Consider the following 18794-nt stretch of genomic DNA (forward strand, 5'->3'; position numbering starts at 1 on the left):
TGAAATAGGCTTAGCTTTTCATTTCCCAGGGATCATATTTAGTGTCTAAAAGAAAACATTTGAAAGTGCTATGTGACCCTAGGATTTTGTTTAGACCACAAATCAGTGTTTTTCTATTTCAATCCATATGTGTTATTGTACAAAATAAGCTAGTGTTGACAAATTCATTGTCAAAATTTTACCTGTAGTTTCTCCAACTGTTCAGTTAAAGCTGTGTTGGGGAACTCCAAAGTCTATATCAGGTGAGTTCTGGAAAAAAAAAACAAATGGGTGGTGAGGGTGGGGGAACAAACATAAAAAAGCAGTTTACAATATAATCCATGTTAAGTTTGAGATGCTGGTCACTGGCTCTTCCATGTGGATTATACTGATTTCCAGGAATCCTACAGCTGGTAGAGAAAGCAGCTATTTTCCCCTAAACTACTGAAAGCTTATTTTCAAAATGATGTTCTTTTTCCATTCATAGCTGAATAAAGAAGTTATCCATCTTCCTAAAAACATTTTTATCCTATTTATTCTCCTTCAGAAAAGTGTTCAGTAATTATCCATTAAGTAGAAATAGACATTGGAGTGTGATATAGACTCTCCTCCATCGCCCCAACTCCCAGTCACCACCACCAGCCCTTCCTTATTTATCTCCTCTGTCTCCTATAAAGCCAGAGATGGCAGCCAGGTTCTCCAAATAACTGCCCCTTCCTGCTCAGGGACTTTGCGCACTTCTTTTTCTGTCCCAAAACAATTAGTTTCTCTTCCTGATCTCTATTTCTCATGTGTAATCTTAATTCTTCCTGAGTCTTAGAATCTAACTTAAATCTCTTCCTTCATGAAGCCTTCCCCAACCACAGGTCTTTCCTGCACTTCTGCAGACCCTCTATCCAGCATGGCTGTCACAGGCAAATCCTCATTACAGCCCAGCCCTAGAGATGGCTCAGGTCATTTCTGGGGGCCAGAGCCTATCCTGAACAGCATTCTGTTCTCTCTCCATGGATAAGAGAATTTGAAACCTTCTTTGCCATGGGCCAATTTGCTTTCATTATTTGAAATTCTGTAGGAGATACTGGTAGCCTAAAGCCAACTTGCACTCAATATACCCAGTGTCCAGGGCTGTGTCCAGAAGGTGAGGCAGAACCCAGAAGCATGTGGCGCCAGCCATCGAAACAGGCCCACCCAGCTGCTCTGTAAGGGGGTGGCTATATTTGTTTTGTTTGTGGGAATGACTCAGTCAAAATGAAAGCAATTTTGCCCGAGAACCCCAGCTCGAACCACTTTCTCCTTGGCCCTTATAATAAGAGGAAGAGAGTTACATAAACCCTCTCTGTTATTTTAAATCTGGTCTAGATCAATGTTTCTCAAAGTGTGGTGCCCAGAGCAGTAACATCAGCATCTCCCGGAAATTTGTTAGAAATGTAAGTTTTGGGGCCCCACCCAAGTACTACCTAATCCGAAACTTCTGCTGACATCCATCTGGGCTGTCACAAGTCTTTCTGGTGTAAGCTCAAGCATGAGTATTCTGCTCTACGCTAACCCTCCTATGAGAAGATCCCCTATAACCCAGCCTAGAAACCACATTAACATAGGAACATTACAAGACACCGATTATGTGTGGCCCTATGACAGTGCCAGAGTCCCACCTGGTATTTCTGTTCCACCTGGTTCCTCATCAAGGTAGATCTGGAGTATGTCTGTAGATTTGGAGGGTAAAGGGAGGAAGTGTCTAAAATGAAAAAAAGAAAAATTTAATTCCTTCGCATCTTTCCTGATAAAATGTGTCACGATGTGATCATTTTTGTTTTATTTACTTTATGCTTATGTTGACATGTACTGCCAGTATCCACTGGTTAATGCATTCTTGGTCTTTCATTTCATCCTTTATTCAACAAACATTTATTGGGTGCCAAGGAGGTGACAGCACAGTATGAGGAGCTTGTGTTTGAACAGTGAGTTAGAGACAAACTCAGTCTGCCTTCTCAGAGCCTACAGTAAATAGGCCTTCACCAAGAAGTGTGAAAAGTGCTTCCTGAGGGTAAGATGAGGCACTTTGAGAAAACAAAGGTAGGCCCATCTCCCAGACGAGCAGTCAGGGAAGCCTTCTTGAGGAACTGAGGATGCAGCTGAAGACCTAAGGAATAGCTAGTAATTAGCTTAGTGAAGGGAGTAGAATGGTGGCCCCAGTGATAAAGAAGAGTGCTCCAGCCGAGAGAGTCACATTTAGGAATATTTGGTGAAGACGGCAATCCTAGCATGGAAAGGACCAAAGAAAGTTCAGAGTGGCTAACGCTCTGACTGTAAGGTAGAGCATGAAGAGAAATGAGGCAACAGTAGAGAAAGGCTGAAGACAGATGTGACTGGTCTCATAGACCCGGTTGTGGGGGTTGAAGTTTATCCTTAGGGAAATGGGAGAACATTGTAAAAAGAAAGATATGTGGGGAAAAAAAATCTGTATTAGCAAGGCTACTCCAGTGCTAATATGGCCTTATTTTAATGTTATTTCATTATTGTTGCATGCATTGTCCACTGTTGATGGACTATGAGCAACTTGGGAGTTGTCCTTGATCTTTTTCTTTTCTTCACTATCTTCCCATTGTCTGTGCAGTCTCCGCCTCACACGCTACCCAGGCCAAGTAAGAATTGGCAGTCTGCCTGTGAGCTCCCAAGTAGTCAGGCAGTGTGTTTGCTCATTTGCATTGCTTTTATTACCCCACGAACAGAAATGGGTCACCTCGCAGAGAACTGGTTTGCCTTCAGCATTGTCTCCTGCTCTTGGCTGCAGGGTGCCTGTCCTTGCTGGTAACAGTCCAGCACACGGAGCGCTATGTCACCCTGTTTGCCTCTGTCGTCCTCAAATGTGACTACACCACCTCTGCCCAGCTTCAGGATGTGGTCGTGACATGGCGCTTCAAGTCCTTCTGCAAGGACCCCATCTTTGACTACTACTCTGCATGTGAGTGCTCTCCCCATTCTGGGTCTGCCTGGGTCCCTTTGTGACATAGTGCCATTAGGGTGTAGGAATTATTTAGAATCACAAATCCTTGTAAGTGAGAAGAAGCCACAAAGAGCACTTAATCTCTTCCCCTCATTTTATAGATAAACAAAATGAGCCCAAGCAGATGTACTTCAACAAGATAACCTTGTCGAAGGTCATGTACTATTTTATTTATTTTAAAATTTATGTCCCACCTTGTTCTAAAAAGATTTAAGGCAGCTCAGACATTAAGTAAAAGGCAGAACAAGTCCTGCCTCCTAGTACATTCCTGGTTGCAAGCCAGCACACTGAGATGAGGATGCAGATCTACCTCCCATCACCCCACCCTTAGAATCCACACAAGAAGACTCCTACACCCTGCAGGATGCATGAAGAATGGTCATTTGTGAACCTCCCACCCATTACAAGTTCCTTTCTCTGGCCAGCCTTCCTGGTGGACAGTGATTCCTCTGCTGACTGACTAATCACTCGGTAATGGAGAGCTCACGGCCCCCAGGGAGCACATTCATTGTTGGACACCTCTTAGAACTGCAGAACTCTCCCCTGGTTAAGCCAAGTCCCATCTCTCAGTAACAGCTGCCTCACTCATGTGAGTTCTGCTGTCGGGAATCAAAGCTTTTCCTAACTGCCCACCTCTGCCTCTCTCAAGGAATGAAGGAACCTTGATCCTTGCCATCAGCCTGGGACAATTAAACTTGTGGAAATTTGGAGAATAGAAGTAAACACTGTTTGTAGGCAGGAAGTGAGATTCTTAAGATGAGGAAAAAGAGAGGGAGGCATCAGCTTTACTTCTTGTAGCCTTCACTAATGTCTGACAGTCTGAACCCCAAAACATAACTGTCCGCAGAGCCTGATGTTGTTCTCAAAAGACCCCTCTCTAAATCAAGGCATCGTCTCCTGGGGGCTACTCTTAAAATGCTCAAGTTAAGTGGGAAGTTGGGAGACTAGGGTAGTAGGCATTTGCCCCAGCAGATTTAACAGCTCTCAAACTTTACAAGGGCAGGTGGATGAACCCTATGGAAGCAGAGTCTGGGATGATTGAAAACAAGATAAAGGAAATTGGGATGGGAGACGGATGCAACCAGGATTTGGAAAAAATGGCCTTTCAGGAGGGATCTGGAGTCTCACTGCTCACAGTGTGGTTCATTAGTATCACCTGGGAGCACATCAGAACTGTAGAATCCCTGCTTCTCACTCCAGACCTACAGAATCAGATTCTCAGGAGATGCTTCAGCTCAGGAGAAATTGAAAAGCTTCACTGCTCCAGGGCACAGTAAGGGCACCTTTCTTCTTGGGACTTCCCCATTGCTGTGTGACTTGGGTGTGTCCTCTTTCCTCAGCATACCAGGCAGCTTTATCTCTGGGCCAGGACCCGTCTAATGACTGCAATGACAGCCAGCGGGAGGTTCGTATCGTGGCCCAGAGGCGGGGGCAGAATGAGCCCGTGCTGGGGGCGGATTACCAGCAGCGCAAGATCACCATCCAGAACCGTGAGTGGGGAGGTGGCAGGGAACCAAGAGTGGCAAGAGGTAGACACCAGGCCTGGAAGGCTGAGTCATTGTGGGGATTTCCCCTTTATTTATTTATTTATTTATTTATTTTCTGTCTGATGGTCTACTTGGTCCCTGCTGTTTTTGAGGAAAGTGCCAGACACACAGAATGTGCCTCAACATCTGAAGTCACTTCCCTGAAAGTTGGTCTCTAAATGAGAGGATGTCCTACAGCTTTGGCTAAAGGTCTGGGACTAGGTAGTTTCCTTCACATCCCTAAGATTTGGGGCTAAGGTGTGGATCAGGCTCCTTTGATCTCTTCCATGCATTGCTCTCAGGGCCTGCTAGAACCCCAGGCTCCTGAGTGTCTCTCTGGCCAAACCTGTTGTACATATCTAAGAAAATAGAGGCTTCCAAATAGATGGCCGCCTTGAGACCATCACCCTTCACTGGTACACAAAAGAACGTTGGCCTTAGAATCAAAAGACCTGGCTGAGTATCCCTTACTTCTACTTGCTGACTCAGTGACCAGTGGCAGATATTTTCTCTGGCTTCTGTTGCTTCATCAGAAACATGGGCATAATGGTCTCTGCCCCTACACTGACATGAATATCAAATGTGACATCTGAAAACTATGTCTAAAGTGTATCTATTCTTTGTGCCTAGTACAGGGAGTGATGGTTTGAGCCCTCACTCGGCAGTCAGACTCCGGCGTGAGTCCTCACTTTGCACTTATAGGGTGTGTAAATTTGGGCAGTTTTTTAGCCTCAATTTCTGTAAAATGGAACTTGTCATAGTACTTATCTTCTAGAGAGTTGTCAAGAATAATTGAGATGGTATGTATAAAGCACTTAGCAAACAATAAGTGTGCAGGGAACTTTAGTTATGATCACTCGACATACTTTTAAATGGATGGGTTAGCACCTCAAATTTCAGTCTCATAATCCAGGATTAGTGTGATGGGTTATTGGCACAGAATTCAGAGCCTGCTTCAATGAGCTTTGTGTGCTGTGTTAAATAAACATTTACTGGTTAAAAAGAAAAAAAAGAGGGTGGGGAATACATCCAGCAGGCCACCCAGGGAACTCATAGCAACAAGGTGAAGACAGAAGTGACTATTCTATGACCATTTCAAGATAGGTCGTTTAAAGAGGGCCAGTTTAACAACTGCCTCCAACTTTGTATCTAATACTTTGTAATACTTAAGTCTCATTCTTTTACATGAACCTCCGATTTCCCCCAAGCAGTGCTTAAACTCCTGGCCTTAGGGAACACTGTCCTTTTCCCGTCTCTAGGAACATCCTTAGAGATTCAGGTGGCTCTATTTCCTCCGGAGCCCACAGAATTAGCTCTGATCTGACTCCAGAATTTAAAGTCTCTTTAATTAGCAAGTCTCCTTTACAGTTTTTGAAGAATGAATATTCCCAGAGGTGATAGTCCCTGCTTTTCTGTCTTTTCTCCTAATTTTGAGCAGCGCTGTCTGCCATATCTACTCCTAACAACATTGGGTCAGACTCTGCCTCTTTCTTACTCCCATGAGAAAGTGGTATTTCCCCTTGGTTTTTATTTCTACTTCTACCCTTGTAACTTCCTGGAGCCCTTGTTTCTGACACTTTTATGCCCATGTTTGCATCCTCTGAGATGACCCTCTCAAATCAGTTCTTGGATTATTTAAAATGTTAACATATTTGAATGCCTTCCTTACTCTAACATCCCTATGGAGACATCTCCAGTGAGGATTGAGGCAGATTTATAAGACACATTAACCTTTGCGGGGGAATTTCCCCCAAAGCATTTTCACCATTCTTCCAAGTATGTGGTAAGCTATTTCTGGGAAAAGGTAGTGGGTTTGGAAAATCATGGGTAGGAAAAAAATCATAGGGATTGACGTAAAAGAGAAGGAAACATGTGACCTCACATTTTTGTTTCATTTCCTCAATAAGAATTTTCTTAACAAATAATAAAGAATTACAGATATACAGATAACGGTTACTAGACTTATCATGGTGATCACTCTGTAAGGTATATAAAGGTTGAATCACTGTATTGTGCACCTGAAACTAATACATATTATATGCCAACTATACTTTAATAAAATGAAAATTTAAAAAAAAAGAGCTGCAAGTCTATAATGCTAAGTTCTTTAAGAATTAGAAGATGTCTTCTGGCACTTACTGTGGCTAAAATAGTAGGGATGTGGAAGCTGCCCTGATGCTCTGACTGGACTTTAAGCCCTTTCAGGACAGAGATGGGTCTTATTTCTCTTCATATCTCCCACAGTGTCTGATATAGTGCTGGACCCATAAAAGGTCTTCAGTGAGACTTTCCTGCATTTCCTGAACTTGAACATATTATTCATCTATCTTAACAGAGTCACACACCACTGGTTTTCACAAGAACTGAATTTTTTTCTTGAGTGACATTTACTCTTCAAATATTGGCATTTCGTCCCTATTTATTCAAGTTCATCTCATAACCTATCCCTTCAAGGTCCAGAGGTATCTGTTCAGAGATGGTGAGGGGCTCAGGCTGTGGCATTTTTCACCCAGTTTGGAGAGGACATTAGAGCTTAGTGGTTAAGAGCACCAGCATTGAGACAGAGAGACATGGGTTTGAACCTACCTCTGCTAAGTATTCTCGCTCTGTAGTTAGACCAGTTTCTGAGCATCCTGGAAAAGGCTAAGGCCTGCTTAGTCTCTTGATTTCTTCATCTGAAATGTGGCTAATAATTGTACCCACCATGTCGGGATTAAGTTTGATTGCGTGTAAGCGAAGGCCTACAATATTAGTGACTTAAACAATAAAGAAGTTTATTTCTTCTCGGGTATAAATTTGAAGGTAGACAGTCCAGGACAAGTGTGGTGGCTCTATTCCATTAACTCCTAGGGAACCCAGGATCCTTCCTGCTCACTAAGAATGTCATCTTCTTCCTCATGGTCTGAGATGACAGCCATCATGTTTTCCGTCCAGATAAGAGCAGAAGAAGAGATGAAAAACAAAAGGGCAGAGGTGTTGCCAAACTGTTTTTAATAAAGTTCCTCAGAGTCATCATTGACACAACTGCTTATGTTCTATCCACCAGAACTGAGTTACATGTTCATATCCATCTGTAAGAGAGAATGGGAAATATTGATTTTATTCTGGATGGCCACATACATGACCAAACATTCTATGACTGAGAGAAAGGGAGATTAGATACTGGGAAACAACTGGTAATATCTGCCTCACCCACTTAGAGAGTTATGATGGGAATTAAGTGACATGATGTATTCAAAATCCTTTCAAGATATGTAGTAGGGCTCAATGAATGATCAGTTTTACCACCATTATACCATTTGGAGGAGGAAGGTCTCAAAAAGAAGGAATTGAGCCTTTCTTTGAACTACACAGGGACCTCTTAGCATGGGAAAGGACAATACTAACTAGGGTCCTGAAGCAACCATAGATCAGAAACCAGTGTCCTCTCCTTTAACTAGTGGCCCTTTCTCCCACCTTTCTTGCAGGAGCAGATCTCGTGATTAATGAAGTGATGTGGTGGGATCATGGAGTATATTACTGCACCATTGAAGCGCCAGGGGACACATCAGGAGACCCAGATAAGGAGGTGAAACTCATTGTCTTGCGTAAGTACTGCTGGAGCTTTCTATTTGTCCACCCCACCAAGACACTTTTTTTCATACAGAAGGAAGGAAAAACAGAAACAAGCAAGGCCAAGCTATTTTTGGATCTCCAACCTCTGAAGTTCCCTTACCAAAGCTAAACTTTTTTTTTTTTTACACCAGTGTATTGCTCAAACTTAACCTGTAGGTCAAGACCTATATTTATTAGACCTCTAAATTGTTAGAACTGGAAGCATGCCTGAGCATATTTAGTTTAACGCCTGCTCGGCTTCTCTCCTGCAGACTGGCTGACAGTGATCTTCATAATTCTGGGAGCTCTCCTCCTGCTCCTGCTGATCGGAATATGCTGGTGCCAGTGCTGTCCTCAGTATTGCTGCTGCTATATCCGCTGCCCTTGCTGTCCCACCCGTTGCTGCTGCCCTGAGGAAGGTAAGAGGGGATGGACAAGCATTGAAGCCTGGTGCCCCAAACAGATCACTTTACATGCCTGGGTCAAAATCTTGGTTCTTCCAGGTTCTCCTCCATTACCTTCTCTCATCACAGGCTTGAGGGGCTTTGGCCTCCACCCAGAAAATTATACTTGGGCGAGCTATATAGTCAAGTGGGAGGACTTTTGCCTGTCTTCATTCTAGCCTGCCTAAGGTCTCCTTCAGCTGGCTCTGCCTACTGATGGCATTTCCTCAGTGGCCCTGATGTGCCTGTGCTCCTAGCACCTACCTTGCTTGAACAGGAGGTGGCTGGAGTGGTTTAAAAGTAGCAGTGGAGTCTGCTCCTTAGAGATGACTTGAAAAGAGCAGGTAAAAGGAGAGAGAAGTTGGAGCAGTGGTTCTTAACCTTAAGAATCACCGTGATGGCTTGTTAAAGCTTAATTGCTGGCCACACCTCCAGAGTTTCTGATTTCATAGGTCTTGGGTAGGCCCGAGAATTTTTTCAAAAGTTCCCAGGTGATGTGAGGCTTCTGGTCTGGGGGCCACACTTTGAGAATCTCTGTTTTAGAGCAGGGGAAGAGAGGGAGCAGAAGATCTTGATATTAATGTGATCTTTCTTTGAGCTGAAATTTGACCTTTTAAAACAGAATCATGATATGCCCTAAATAATTTGGCTGCAGAATGCATGATGGAGGGAAAAGAATAATAAATTAATTTATAAAGATCTTTTGTGAGTAAATAGATGAGTGGAATCAACTTCTTTAAATGGAAAAGGTTTTTGTGTTTTTAAAATCACATTTTTTTTTCTGATGATATAAGTATTATACTGTAGAAAATTTGAGAAAATGTAAAGATTAATCTTAGCACCCAGAGATAACCGCTACAATCATTTTAGTCCATTCAAAGGAAAAAAAAAAAATTAAAAGAAAAATAAGGAATTGCCTAAGATAGAAACAAAACCTAATCTACGATGCCAAGAAAGTCAGTGGTCTGAGTCTGGTTTCAGGCCTGTGTTCCGAGGCTGCTGTCTTACAGGAAAAGAGAACTAACTGTTATTGGCTGTCTGCTATGTATAGGTCCTTTGCATATATTTCCCTATCGAATCTTCGCAACCCTAGAAAGCAGGGATCATCACTATTTAATATGAGGAGACTGAAGGTCAGAGAGGTCATATAGCTAGTAAGTAGTAGTGGCAGTACAGTATTGAATCCATGTTCATCTGACTTATGAGAGCATGAATTTCCCACAGCAGTGGCTGCCACAACCTCTATGTGTAGATTATGATGAGATTGGCTGAGATACCAATGAACTTATTAAAAAGAGGAAAAATAGCTGAGAACTCAACACCGGGCCATGGTGTTCCCTACATTTAAGGGGCCTCTGGAGAAATGCCGTGAAGAAGTCACTGTTACTGGGGTAGTAATATATAGTAGGAGATGAGAAAAACCCTTCCAAGATGCCTTCTGAGAATCTCTACGTCAGGGATACACTCAAAACAGGCAGGACTGGGGACAAATGCTGCACAGATGATAAATGTATCCACTGTCAGTCAGCTGAAAAACAAGCTCTGGGGGAGAGTAGTTCCTCCTAAGTGGTTAGAGTTCATTTGGAAGAACAGGTAAACTAAAGAAGTGCAGGCCACAATTAAAAGTCCTTAGACTTGAACAGATGAGGTCACTTTCAAAATGAGTCACTAGGGCATACTGTCCTGAGAAGTTTGGTGACGAGAGGAGATTACATGGAAGGGACAGAAGTTGTTAAGAAAAGGTCTTGGATGCGGAAGGGAGTATATGTGACTGTTTTGTGTGTGTGTGTGTGTGTATGTTTTCCAGAATAAGCATATTTGTAGACAGAGAACCAAGGCCAATGGAAAATGAGTAAAGTGAAGCATTATGGAGTGAGGTGATCACTGAAGAGTGATGAAGCCAGTGGGAGTGACATCAGGCTTACAGTGAAAGAACTACCTTTAGAAAGGAAAAGAAAAACAGCCTTACCTCTAAAGAGAGAGGAAGTCATTAAAATGTGGAAGATGATTAAAGTATAAGGGAGGAAGCTGAGGGAGCTCACATCGGCCTGTCTCGATTTTAGCAAATCAAAATTGTAGACGCAGAAAGGAGCTTCAAGAATGAGGTCAGTGGTTCTTGAACTTCTCTGACCACAGCCTGCCTCCCTCACCTGCTCCCGTTTTCTAATGAGAGTTAATAGAGAACCAGAGGGAAGCAAAAGGAAAATGATACTAAATTTTAGTGATTCTTGAAAATCACTTAGTGCTAGTAAGCAACCCACAGTAGAACTTAAAGATGAAAGTGATTGAAACTGAGCCTTCTTTTTTCTGGGAGAACTGGAGAAACAACATTCAGCTCTAGATCAGTTACTGGCCCTCCTCCCCACAGAAACCCTCGGCAAACCCTGCAGCAGGCCACAGGCTACACTGAGAATCTCTGATCAGTGCCCACCCCCCACACTCCTCACAGTACACACAGCTTGTTAGTTAGTGGCAGGGTCTGGACTAGACCTAGGTCTCTTAATTCCATGCCTAAGGCTGGTTCCTCTTCCTCAGCAAAAGTGGTATCATCAACTGAAAGTTCATGAGTATGGGAAGACATGAGAAATGGGGGATGTTTAAACTGCTGTCCTGGAGGAGGGAAGTAGGGTCCACAGATCAGTCAGGGAAAGTCAGACTGGGAGGAGGGTTATTTGAGGTCAAATGCCCAACAGTATAGTCAGCTCTAATAGTGTGGGGACAGGAAGCATCTGCTGGTGGTTCCCTAAAGCTGAGATGGTAAGAGTTCAAAGGGCGTGGGATTCTGGAAAGGTCCTGAAGACATTGCTGAAATGACTGGCCGGTCAAGTCAGAGTGGACTGATAGTATGGGAAATAGCAAAAGCACTTCATGACCGTGGGTAGAAGAGAGAAAAGAATGAGTTCTGCAGGCATGGAGTGGGGGTGGTAAGGCATGGTAAGCAGTTATGAGCAGGTACAGTTGGAGATCTTCAGGGGCACCACAGATGATGTCCACAGATGGTGCTGGCTGCAGGGGACAGGAGGCGCAGGGCTCGGGAGGAAGGGGAGATATTGAGCGTCATTTCTATCATGAAGAAGACATCTTAAAGAATATGTCCTGAGCTTCCTTAGAAATGAAGATAAATGTACCTTTGGTGGTTTAGTCTCTAAATATGTACTTTTGTCTCCTATGGGATCTAAGGCAAAAGAAGTGACTTATTATAACAATTTATTATAATAATGAGAGCCACTATCCGTTGACTGTCACATATTAAGCATTTCATCTGTGTTACCTCATTTAACCTCAGCAACCTTGTGAAATAGGCATTATTATCCCCAGCTCACAAATAAGGAGATTCAGCCCAGACCCTCTGGAAACTCACTCAAATCACACAGCTAGTACATGCGGGTATTCAAATTGAACTCCATCTGACTCTCAAAGCACCACCCCCGCTCCCTGCTTTTTTTTAAAAGAAACTTATCCCTGAGGGCCATATTTCTCAAAAGGTTGTTGAGGATCCTCAATAGTCAACTCCAGTGTGACTCCGTGCATTAGAATCAGAGAACTCATTGAAAACACAAATTTTCTTGCCCTGCGTTAGACTGAAGGAGAGTCTCTGGGGAGTGGTATCTAGGAATCTATATTTTTAACCAGCTCATTAAAAGTGACCAAGGCAGACTTTACTCCATTGAGATTCAGAGGTGACTTAGTAGGAGTCTTTTGAAGCTTTGTTACTTTCTTCATGTTTCTTGTTTTATTGCCTGTCTGATTCCCCATTACGTGAGTAGCAGAAAACCCTGATAGTCTAGACATCCCCATGGGGCTATTTCTAGGGACAGGAGGATTGGGGGAAGCTCAGAGACTGTCTTTTTCTACTCACATCTCATCAGTCACAGTGTATCAGGGAAGGGAGAGGTTGTAGCAGCTAGGAAGGGAGCAGGTGGCTGAATCTCTTAGAGTATGTGAAAATTCAACAGGAAAGCTTGTGGAGGATCTGCAAGGGTCTCTTGGGAGTTATTGGGCAGGGGGTCCTATTAATTTAAAAAGTCATTTGGGGAGCAAGTAGTAAGCTCAACTCTTCCTTTCCCTTCTCTTAAATTGGGAGAGTAGGAGGAAGGAAGTGGCCAAAAGGGGAGATGGTACCCTCTGGAGGAAGTCAGGATTCAGTCAGAGGGGTGGGGATGGGTAGAGTTGTTCCTAATGGAATCAGATGTCACTAGGCCTTGGAGGCAGAGACTAATCCGAGTGGGTTTTGAAAAGTGTGGAACTGAGTTGGAGATCAATTAAGTGTGGAGGTACTGCTGGGGAAAGGGGTTTTTTTTGCTTCAGAGAAATAAAGGAGTCTGTAGACTCAGTGGTTTGGAAGAAGGAGCACAGGCTTGGGCATTCAGACAGACACAGGGTCACACCCAGCCTCTGCCAGTCACCTGCTGTGGGACTGTGGGCTGGGAAGGTAACCTCTTGGAGCCCAACTTCCTCATCTGATTCCCTCATTGAGAGATTTTACTGACTAGTTAGCTTCTATAAAGTGACTGGCACATTTTAAGCAGGGCGTCATGCATGCTGATGGTGGCATGAATAGGGAGCTGCGGAAGGCATCTGTTAGCAAGAGGGAGTGGAAAGTGCTGAGCCGGTGGACTTGTCTTTGGAGGGTCTGGAATGCTGTTTGCTGGCATGAAGGTAGGGCACCTGTGAGAGCTGCTTTAAGTTTGCATCTGAATTCCTCCAGGCTGGGCTGTGACTCTCCGTCAGGGCTGGAGCTACAACTACTGGGGGGTCTGCTACAACCACTTCTTGTTGCGCTGGAAGTTTGTTTCTCACTGGAGACATTGAGTAGCCATCCAGATGGTCCCTTAACTGTTGGCCTCACCAAATGGCCCACCCGGTGCAGCTGGGTCCAGAATGCCTGCCTCTGATCTCCCCTACTGTGGCAAGAGGAAGCCTCAGGCAGAGCCTGCTGCATTAGGGATGGCCACAGGGCTTGGGGAACCCAGGAGGAGGTGAGAGTGCCAGGCCTGGGGCCTGAGGCAGGCACTTCCTGCACTTAAACACACAAGTACATTTCCTTCACACATGGGTGGGCAGGGACTTTGGGAGACATGTGGCACTCAGTCACAATTACCGCAAAATAGAAATTTATGAACGAAAACTCAATGCTCCTGTTTTTAACTTGCACTCACTGTGGATTATGAGCTTCAGACCAGCTGCACCTAGGGGACTAGAATGACATTTCCATGGATCCCTTGTGCTGCTTTTTTAATATTATTTCTTTGCCTTGAAAGGAAACGGTATTTCCCTTCCCTTTTCTCTGCCTCCACCTCACCCCTTAGAGATTCCCCCTACTTAGGGAAACCCCCAATACTTAGTAAGGTGAAGAGAAGAGTACAAAGTGTCCACCGTATACACTTCAGCTTTTTGCCTTCCTCCCACTGGTTTTCGCCCACCCTGGGCTGGCATACCAGCTAGAAACATTCTTTACCAGTTATTCTGCCCTTTGATCTCAGCATCTACATCCTTCTCTTTTTCTTTTTCCACTCTGAGCAGGCAGCCCTGAGCTTCCCGGGCAGCCCCTGACTCACAGCCTCCTCTGAGCTCTTTGTATCTTGTACCTTCTATATTCAGCCTGTGGCTGAAGGCCTTGTTGGCTTATGGCCCAAGGTTTCATTGCCAGCTAATTATCCAGGTATCTACCTATACATTTTAGGTGACCTTGGAAATGGGCAGGATGAGGAAACGTTTTCAAGATTAGGAAGTCAGGCTTTAAGAGTATATATTCCTGGGGTGTGGGAGTTGCAGTCTTGCTGAGGGAATTTATTCCCAGTTCCTTCTCAGAGGAACAATTGATTCAATACTCCTTTAACTCTTACTCCCATGCCAGATAGGTCATAATTAACTTTGAGAAAAGAAACTGGCCTCTTGGCAAGGCCACTGGGTGGAGGCGAGTGAAGTGGGAGTTGTGAGCCTTGCCCCGGCTGAGGGTCTGCATTTTTCCTTTTTCTCCTGCAGCCCTGGCCCGCCACCGCTACATGAAACAGGCTCAGGCCCTAGGCCCTCAGATGATGGAAAAACCCCTGTACTGGGGGGCGGACAGGAGCTCCCAGTTTTCATCTTATCCAATGAACCAACTGCTGCAGCGAGGTAAACCTTGCCAGAAATTTAGGGTGGGAGAGGGCAAGGGTATGAGCACAGGCTGCCCTGGGGCCTTTATGACCATGAAGTAGCTTTATGACTGAGGATGGGAGGGGATGGATGCAAGCTAAATAATGTGGCATTTTAGTGCCCCAATTCTGAGGAGCATGTTTTGGGCCAGTAGTTGTGCATGTTCTTATCCTTGTTTCCATTCAGATTTGTCCCTGCGATCCAGCCTCCCACAGATGCCAATTACCCAGCCCACTGCTCGCCCTCCCATCACCAACGGTGTCCTAGAGTATTTGGAGAAAGAGCTGCAGAACTTCAACCCAGCCCAGCCTCTGCCTCCTGGCCTCAAAGCCATATCTGGCCAACCCCTCAGCATGCTGTCCTCCCTGGGCTCTGAGGTCGTAGAACGCAGAATCATCCACCTGCCCCCACTGATCAGAGATCTGCCATCTTCGAGAAGGACCAGCAACTCCTCCCGACAGCAGTGGCTCACCCCAGTTTCCCCTGTACCCTGGGATCTGAGGGAAGAGAGAAGGCAGCACCACCTCTTTGATTTCCACGAGGAGCTCCAGGACCAGGAGCCTAAGCGCTGGGCATTGGAGCGAAGGGAGCTGGACCAGCTGCGGGGTGGAAGGCACCGCAGCTCCAAGCTGAACAGGTCACCCATGCCCTGGTCAGACAGAGACAGCCTCAGCGATGGCCTTTCCTCCAGTGAGGACCGCTGGCGGCCAAACCACGCCCCTCTCCGGAGCCGCCACCCAGACAGACCCCGGAGGCCCAGCCCCCGAGAGAATGTCCAGCGGCACCAGCGGCGTAGGCACCGCAGCTACTCCCCTCCCCTGCCGTCAGGCCTCAGTTCTTGGAGCTCTGAGGAGGAGAAGGAGAGGCAACCCCGGGGCTGGGGGGCCCCCCACCGCCACCGCTCACACTCCCCGAAATGGCCTGAGGAGAAGCCACCCAGCTACCGCTCATTGGATGTCATCCCAGGCAAGAATGGCAGGAAAAAAGGGAGTGTGGAGAGGCGTTCGGTGAGCCTGGGGCATCCTGCTGAGGGTAGGGCATGGGCAGAAAGGAGCCTTCAGCGAGGCTTGGCCACAGCTGACACAGGCCACCTCACACCCCACCGCTGAGGGTACCTCTTCTCTGTTTTGCACAGCTTGTCCTGTGAGCTTGGTGAGACACCTCTTGCAGAGCTAGAAGTGACCTAATGAGTGCAGAGGGCAGAGGAGGTGCTGGATGCTTGCAAAGTGCTTTTGCAACTTCAGGTCCCCCATTTCACAGATGTGGAAATGAGGCACAGAATAATTAAGCACAAAGTGAGCAGTGCAGCGAGGACTTAAATGCTGGTCTTGACCGCTAAGGTTTTACTTCCTGTCATAGCTGTCTTGCTTTACTTAGCAACCATTATTTCCATACCCCAAATTAGAACACGTGGCCTGACAGAGATGTATATGCCACTTCTGGGTGCTGCGAGTCAGTGCACAAAGGCCCTGTTGCATTCAAGGATTAAGTCCTCTGAGATCCCGCCTGGAAAGGATCATTTAATACACACACACACGCACACACACACACATGCACACACCCCAAATATGGGTCCAAACTAGGATTCTGTGAATAGGCAAGGTGCCAATGGGTACATGCGAGTCAGCTTACCAGCCTGAAGGGATACAAAGAGGGATGTAGGCCTTTCGGGCCTCCAAATATAGGCCATTTTAAAATATAAAGATGTTACTTTAAAAAACCATTTTATAACTAACGTACCCAAATGATGATATTCTTTTAATGTCACTTTGCAAAGTTATTCCATCATTGCTGAAAAAATATTCATGAATTACCTTCAGAACCAACTTATAAACTACCCACAAAAATCTCTATTTGATTAAAATCCTTTACTGTTTTGATTCTCATGAGAGAAAAGGATATTTAGTCAGCTAAGAGAAATTTCCAGAGTAGAGGCATATTAATAGGAACAAGAATTTTAGTCTCACGCACTTCGAAGGATACAACTCTCATTTGGAAATGCAGGTTCTGCTGTGATTTGTTTGAAAACCAGTCACATGCATGCATGGCGTGTGTATAGGAATAGGCACCTTACGAGAGCTACAGCGCTGGTCTTTCTGGGGAAGAATCTTGGTGCAAAAGGAATTTGCGAAGAAAGTAACAAAGACCCTCTGGCATTTCTGAAATAATTAATGTCAATATATATATTACATCATGTTCTCACAGATGTCCCAAGAGAGGCAAAGACCAGTACTAATAATGAAAATTAGTAGTATCCTAACTATGTGGAACTGACCTATGGACGTTTATGCTACATTTCATTTAATGCTTACAACACTGTGAGATTCGTACTATTATTTTCATTTTACAGTGGGTACAACTCCTTCTTCCATGTTACCAATAAGAAAATTACATCCTGAAAGAAAACACAGAATCAGTTAGAGCTGGGACAACTGCTATTAGTTTAATTATACAGTGTAGTGCAGGAGCCCCAGGCCAGGAACTTGCATGTAGGTTTTAATATTCTGGAAAAACCACCAGGAGGACCAGAGGGTTGCTCATGAGGCAGGGAAGTTTCAGCAGCAGGCCGTTTGTTCAAAGCTGCAGGAAGAAAAACTGCTGCTGACCGAGTGCAAGCAGTTTTTTATGCCCACAAGCAGAAGGAGGGGTTATCCCTCTGGGGGAGTAGCCTCAGGCGAATGGGAGCAAGATGTGCTGCTTGGTTACAGGAGCAGATAACATCCAAGGGAGCGGCAGAAAATGTCCAAGGGAGCAGGCACTGCTGAAGGCTCTTAGTGTACAGCCTTCCTTGGCTGCTGGCCGGGCAGCTCTCAATCTTCTGAGCATGTGGAGTGGCTATGTTCCGAGTTAACCCTACATATAGTGACTAAACAGTCTTTTATTTTCATTTTAATGGAAAAATGTAATTTAAAAGCCAGTTTTGGGCCAAAAATCTAAACCCTATTTTCTTCTAAATTAAGTTTCTTCTTTATTTTCTTCTTTTTAAGAAATTATGTGGTTTTTTTGTAAGTGAGAGAGGGGCAAAAGGAACACCAAGTATATTGCAGATAAAGGGGTAAGCCCTTTCCAGGTTTATTTCATTTAATCCTTACAACAGTCCTGCGAGAGTTTGTAACATGCCAAAGTCACACAGCCATTAGGGGGCAAAGCCAGTATTTGAACACAGTTCTCTGACTCTAAAACCTGTGCCCTTTTCAACGAGTTATTGCCTCATTAGAGAGAAGAGAATTATGTGAGGCAATAATGTTTTCTAGTGACTTTATTTCTTCATTCTCTGAAAGTATCACAACTTCTTTTATCATGAAATGTACACACCAATAATTCTACCACAAGCAAACCATATTTTCAGTTGTAAAGTTACTAATGAGATGCAAAAATTTCACTCAAGAGCATTTTAAAAGCCTTCATTGTTTTGGATCTCTCTGAGCTTATCTCTCAAAGAGCTATCACTTTACTTTATCACATTCAACTGTCCATTCGTATTCTGAATGACCACAGGCCAAAGAGCAAAACTTGATTTGGACAATTGTTTGGTCTGGAGGGCACAGTGTTTTGTTTGTAACTTGAATTTTGAGTGCCTTTAGTGGGGCCAAAGTCTCCAGGGCCAAAGTCTTATTCTTCGCTCCTCTCCTTAGTGGGGCTGGATGCTTCCCACACACCTACGTGGCCTCTGAAGTCCTTGGAACTTGCAGCTCACTTTAGAAGTTATAATACAGTTGGGCCACTAGATGGTGATCTTTAATTGTGTATAACTTAAAGTTTCTGTTTACTCCTTGAGTTGATAGAAGATGTATTACTATTTTCTTAAATCGGGCTTTCAGCAGTTATAACTTTGCCATAGCTTTTTACAAAATACTTATTAGAAATACTTTATTAAATATTCAGAGCAATATGAATTAATCAAAAAGTCTTTTGGCTCACATGTAACCTTCTCTTTCAAGAATAATATTTAACAAATAGATACCGACAAACAAGGGCTTCCATATAAATAATCTCATGGGAATGCAAAATAGAACTATTCCCTGCATGAGAAGATGGAAGTCATGTTGAGTCATCTCTCATCTGACTCCAGAACTAGGACTCCAGCCGAGATCTTCTCATTTCAGGTCT

At 44.5% G+C, this 18794-nt stretch overlaps 1 protein-coding gene across 1 annotated transcript in view; it reads left to right on the plus strand.

Moving 5' to 3' along the window:
* Positions 1-1501: 1501 nt before the first annotated feature.
* ILDR1 (immunoglobulin like domain containing receptor 1) overlaps positions 1502-18794 on the plus strand; it is a 19946-nt gene continuing 2653 nt past the window's right edge. Inside the window, 8 exon segments of the mRNA XM_023527599.1 lie at positions 1502-1665; positions 2594-2690; positions 2692-2941; positions 4324-4473; positions 7977-8096; positions 8376-8522; positions 14532-14663; positions 14871-15691. Of these exon segments, the coding sequence (XP_023383367.1) occupies positions 1502-1665; positions 2594-2690; positions 2692-2941; positions 4324-4473; positions 7977-8096; positions 8376-8522; positions 14532-14663; positions 14871-15691 (1881 nt within the window).

This window comes from Pteropus vampyrus, unplaced genomic scaffold (assembly GCF_000151845.1).
Source record: "Pteropus vampyrus isolate Shadow unplaced genomic scaffold, Pvam_2.0 Scaffold1, whole genome shotgun sequence".
Lineage (NCBI taxonomy): Eukaryota > Metazoa > Chordata > Mammalia > Chiroptera > Pteropodidae > Pteropus > Pteropus vampyrus.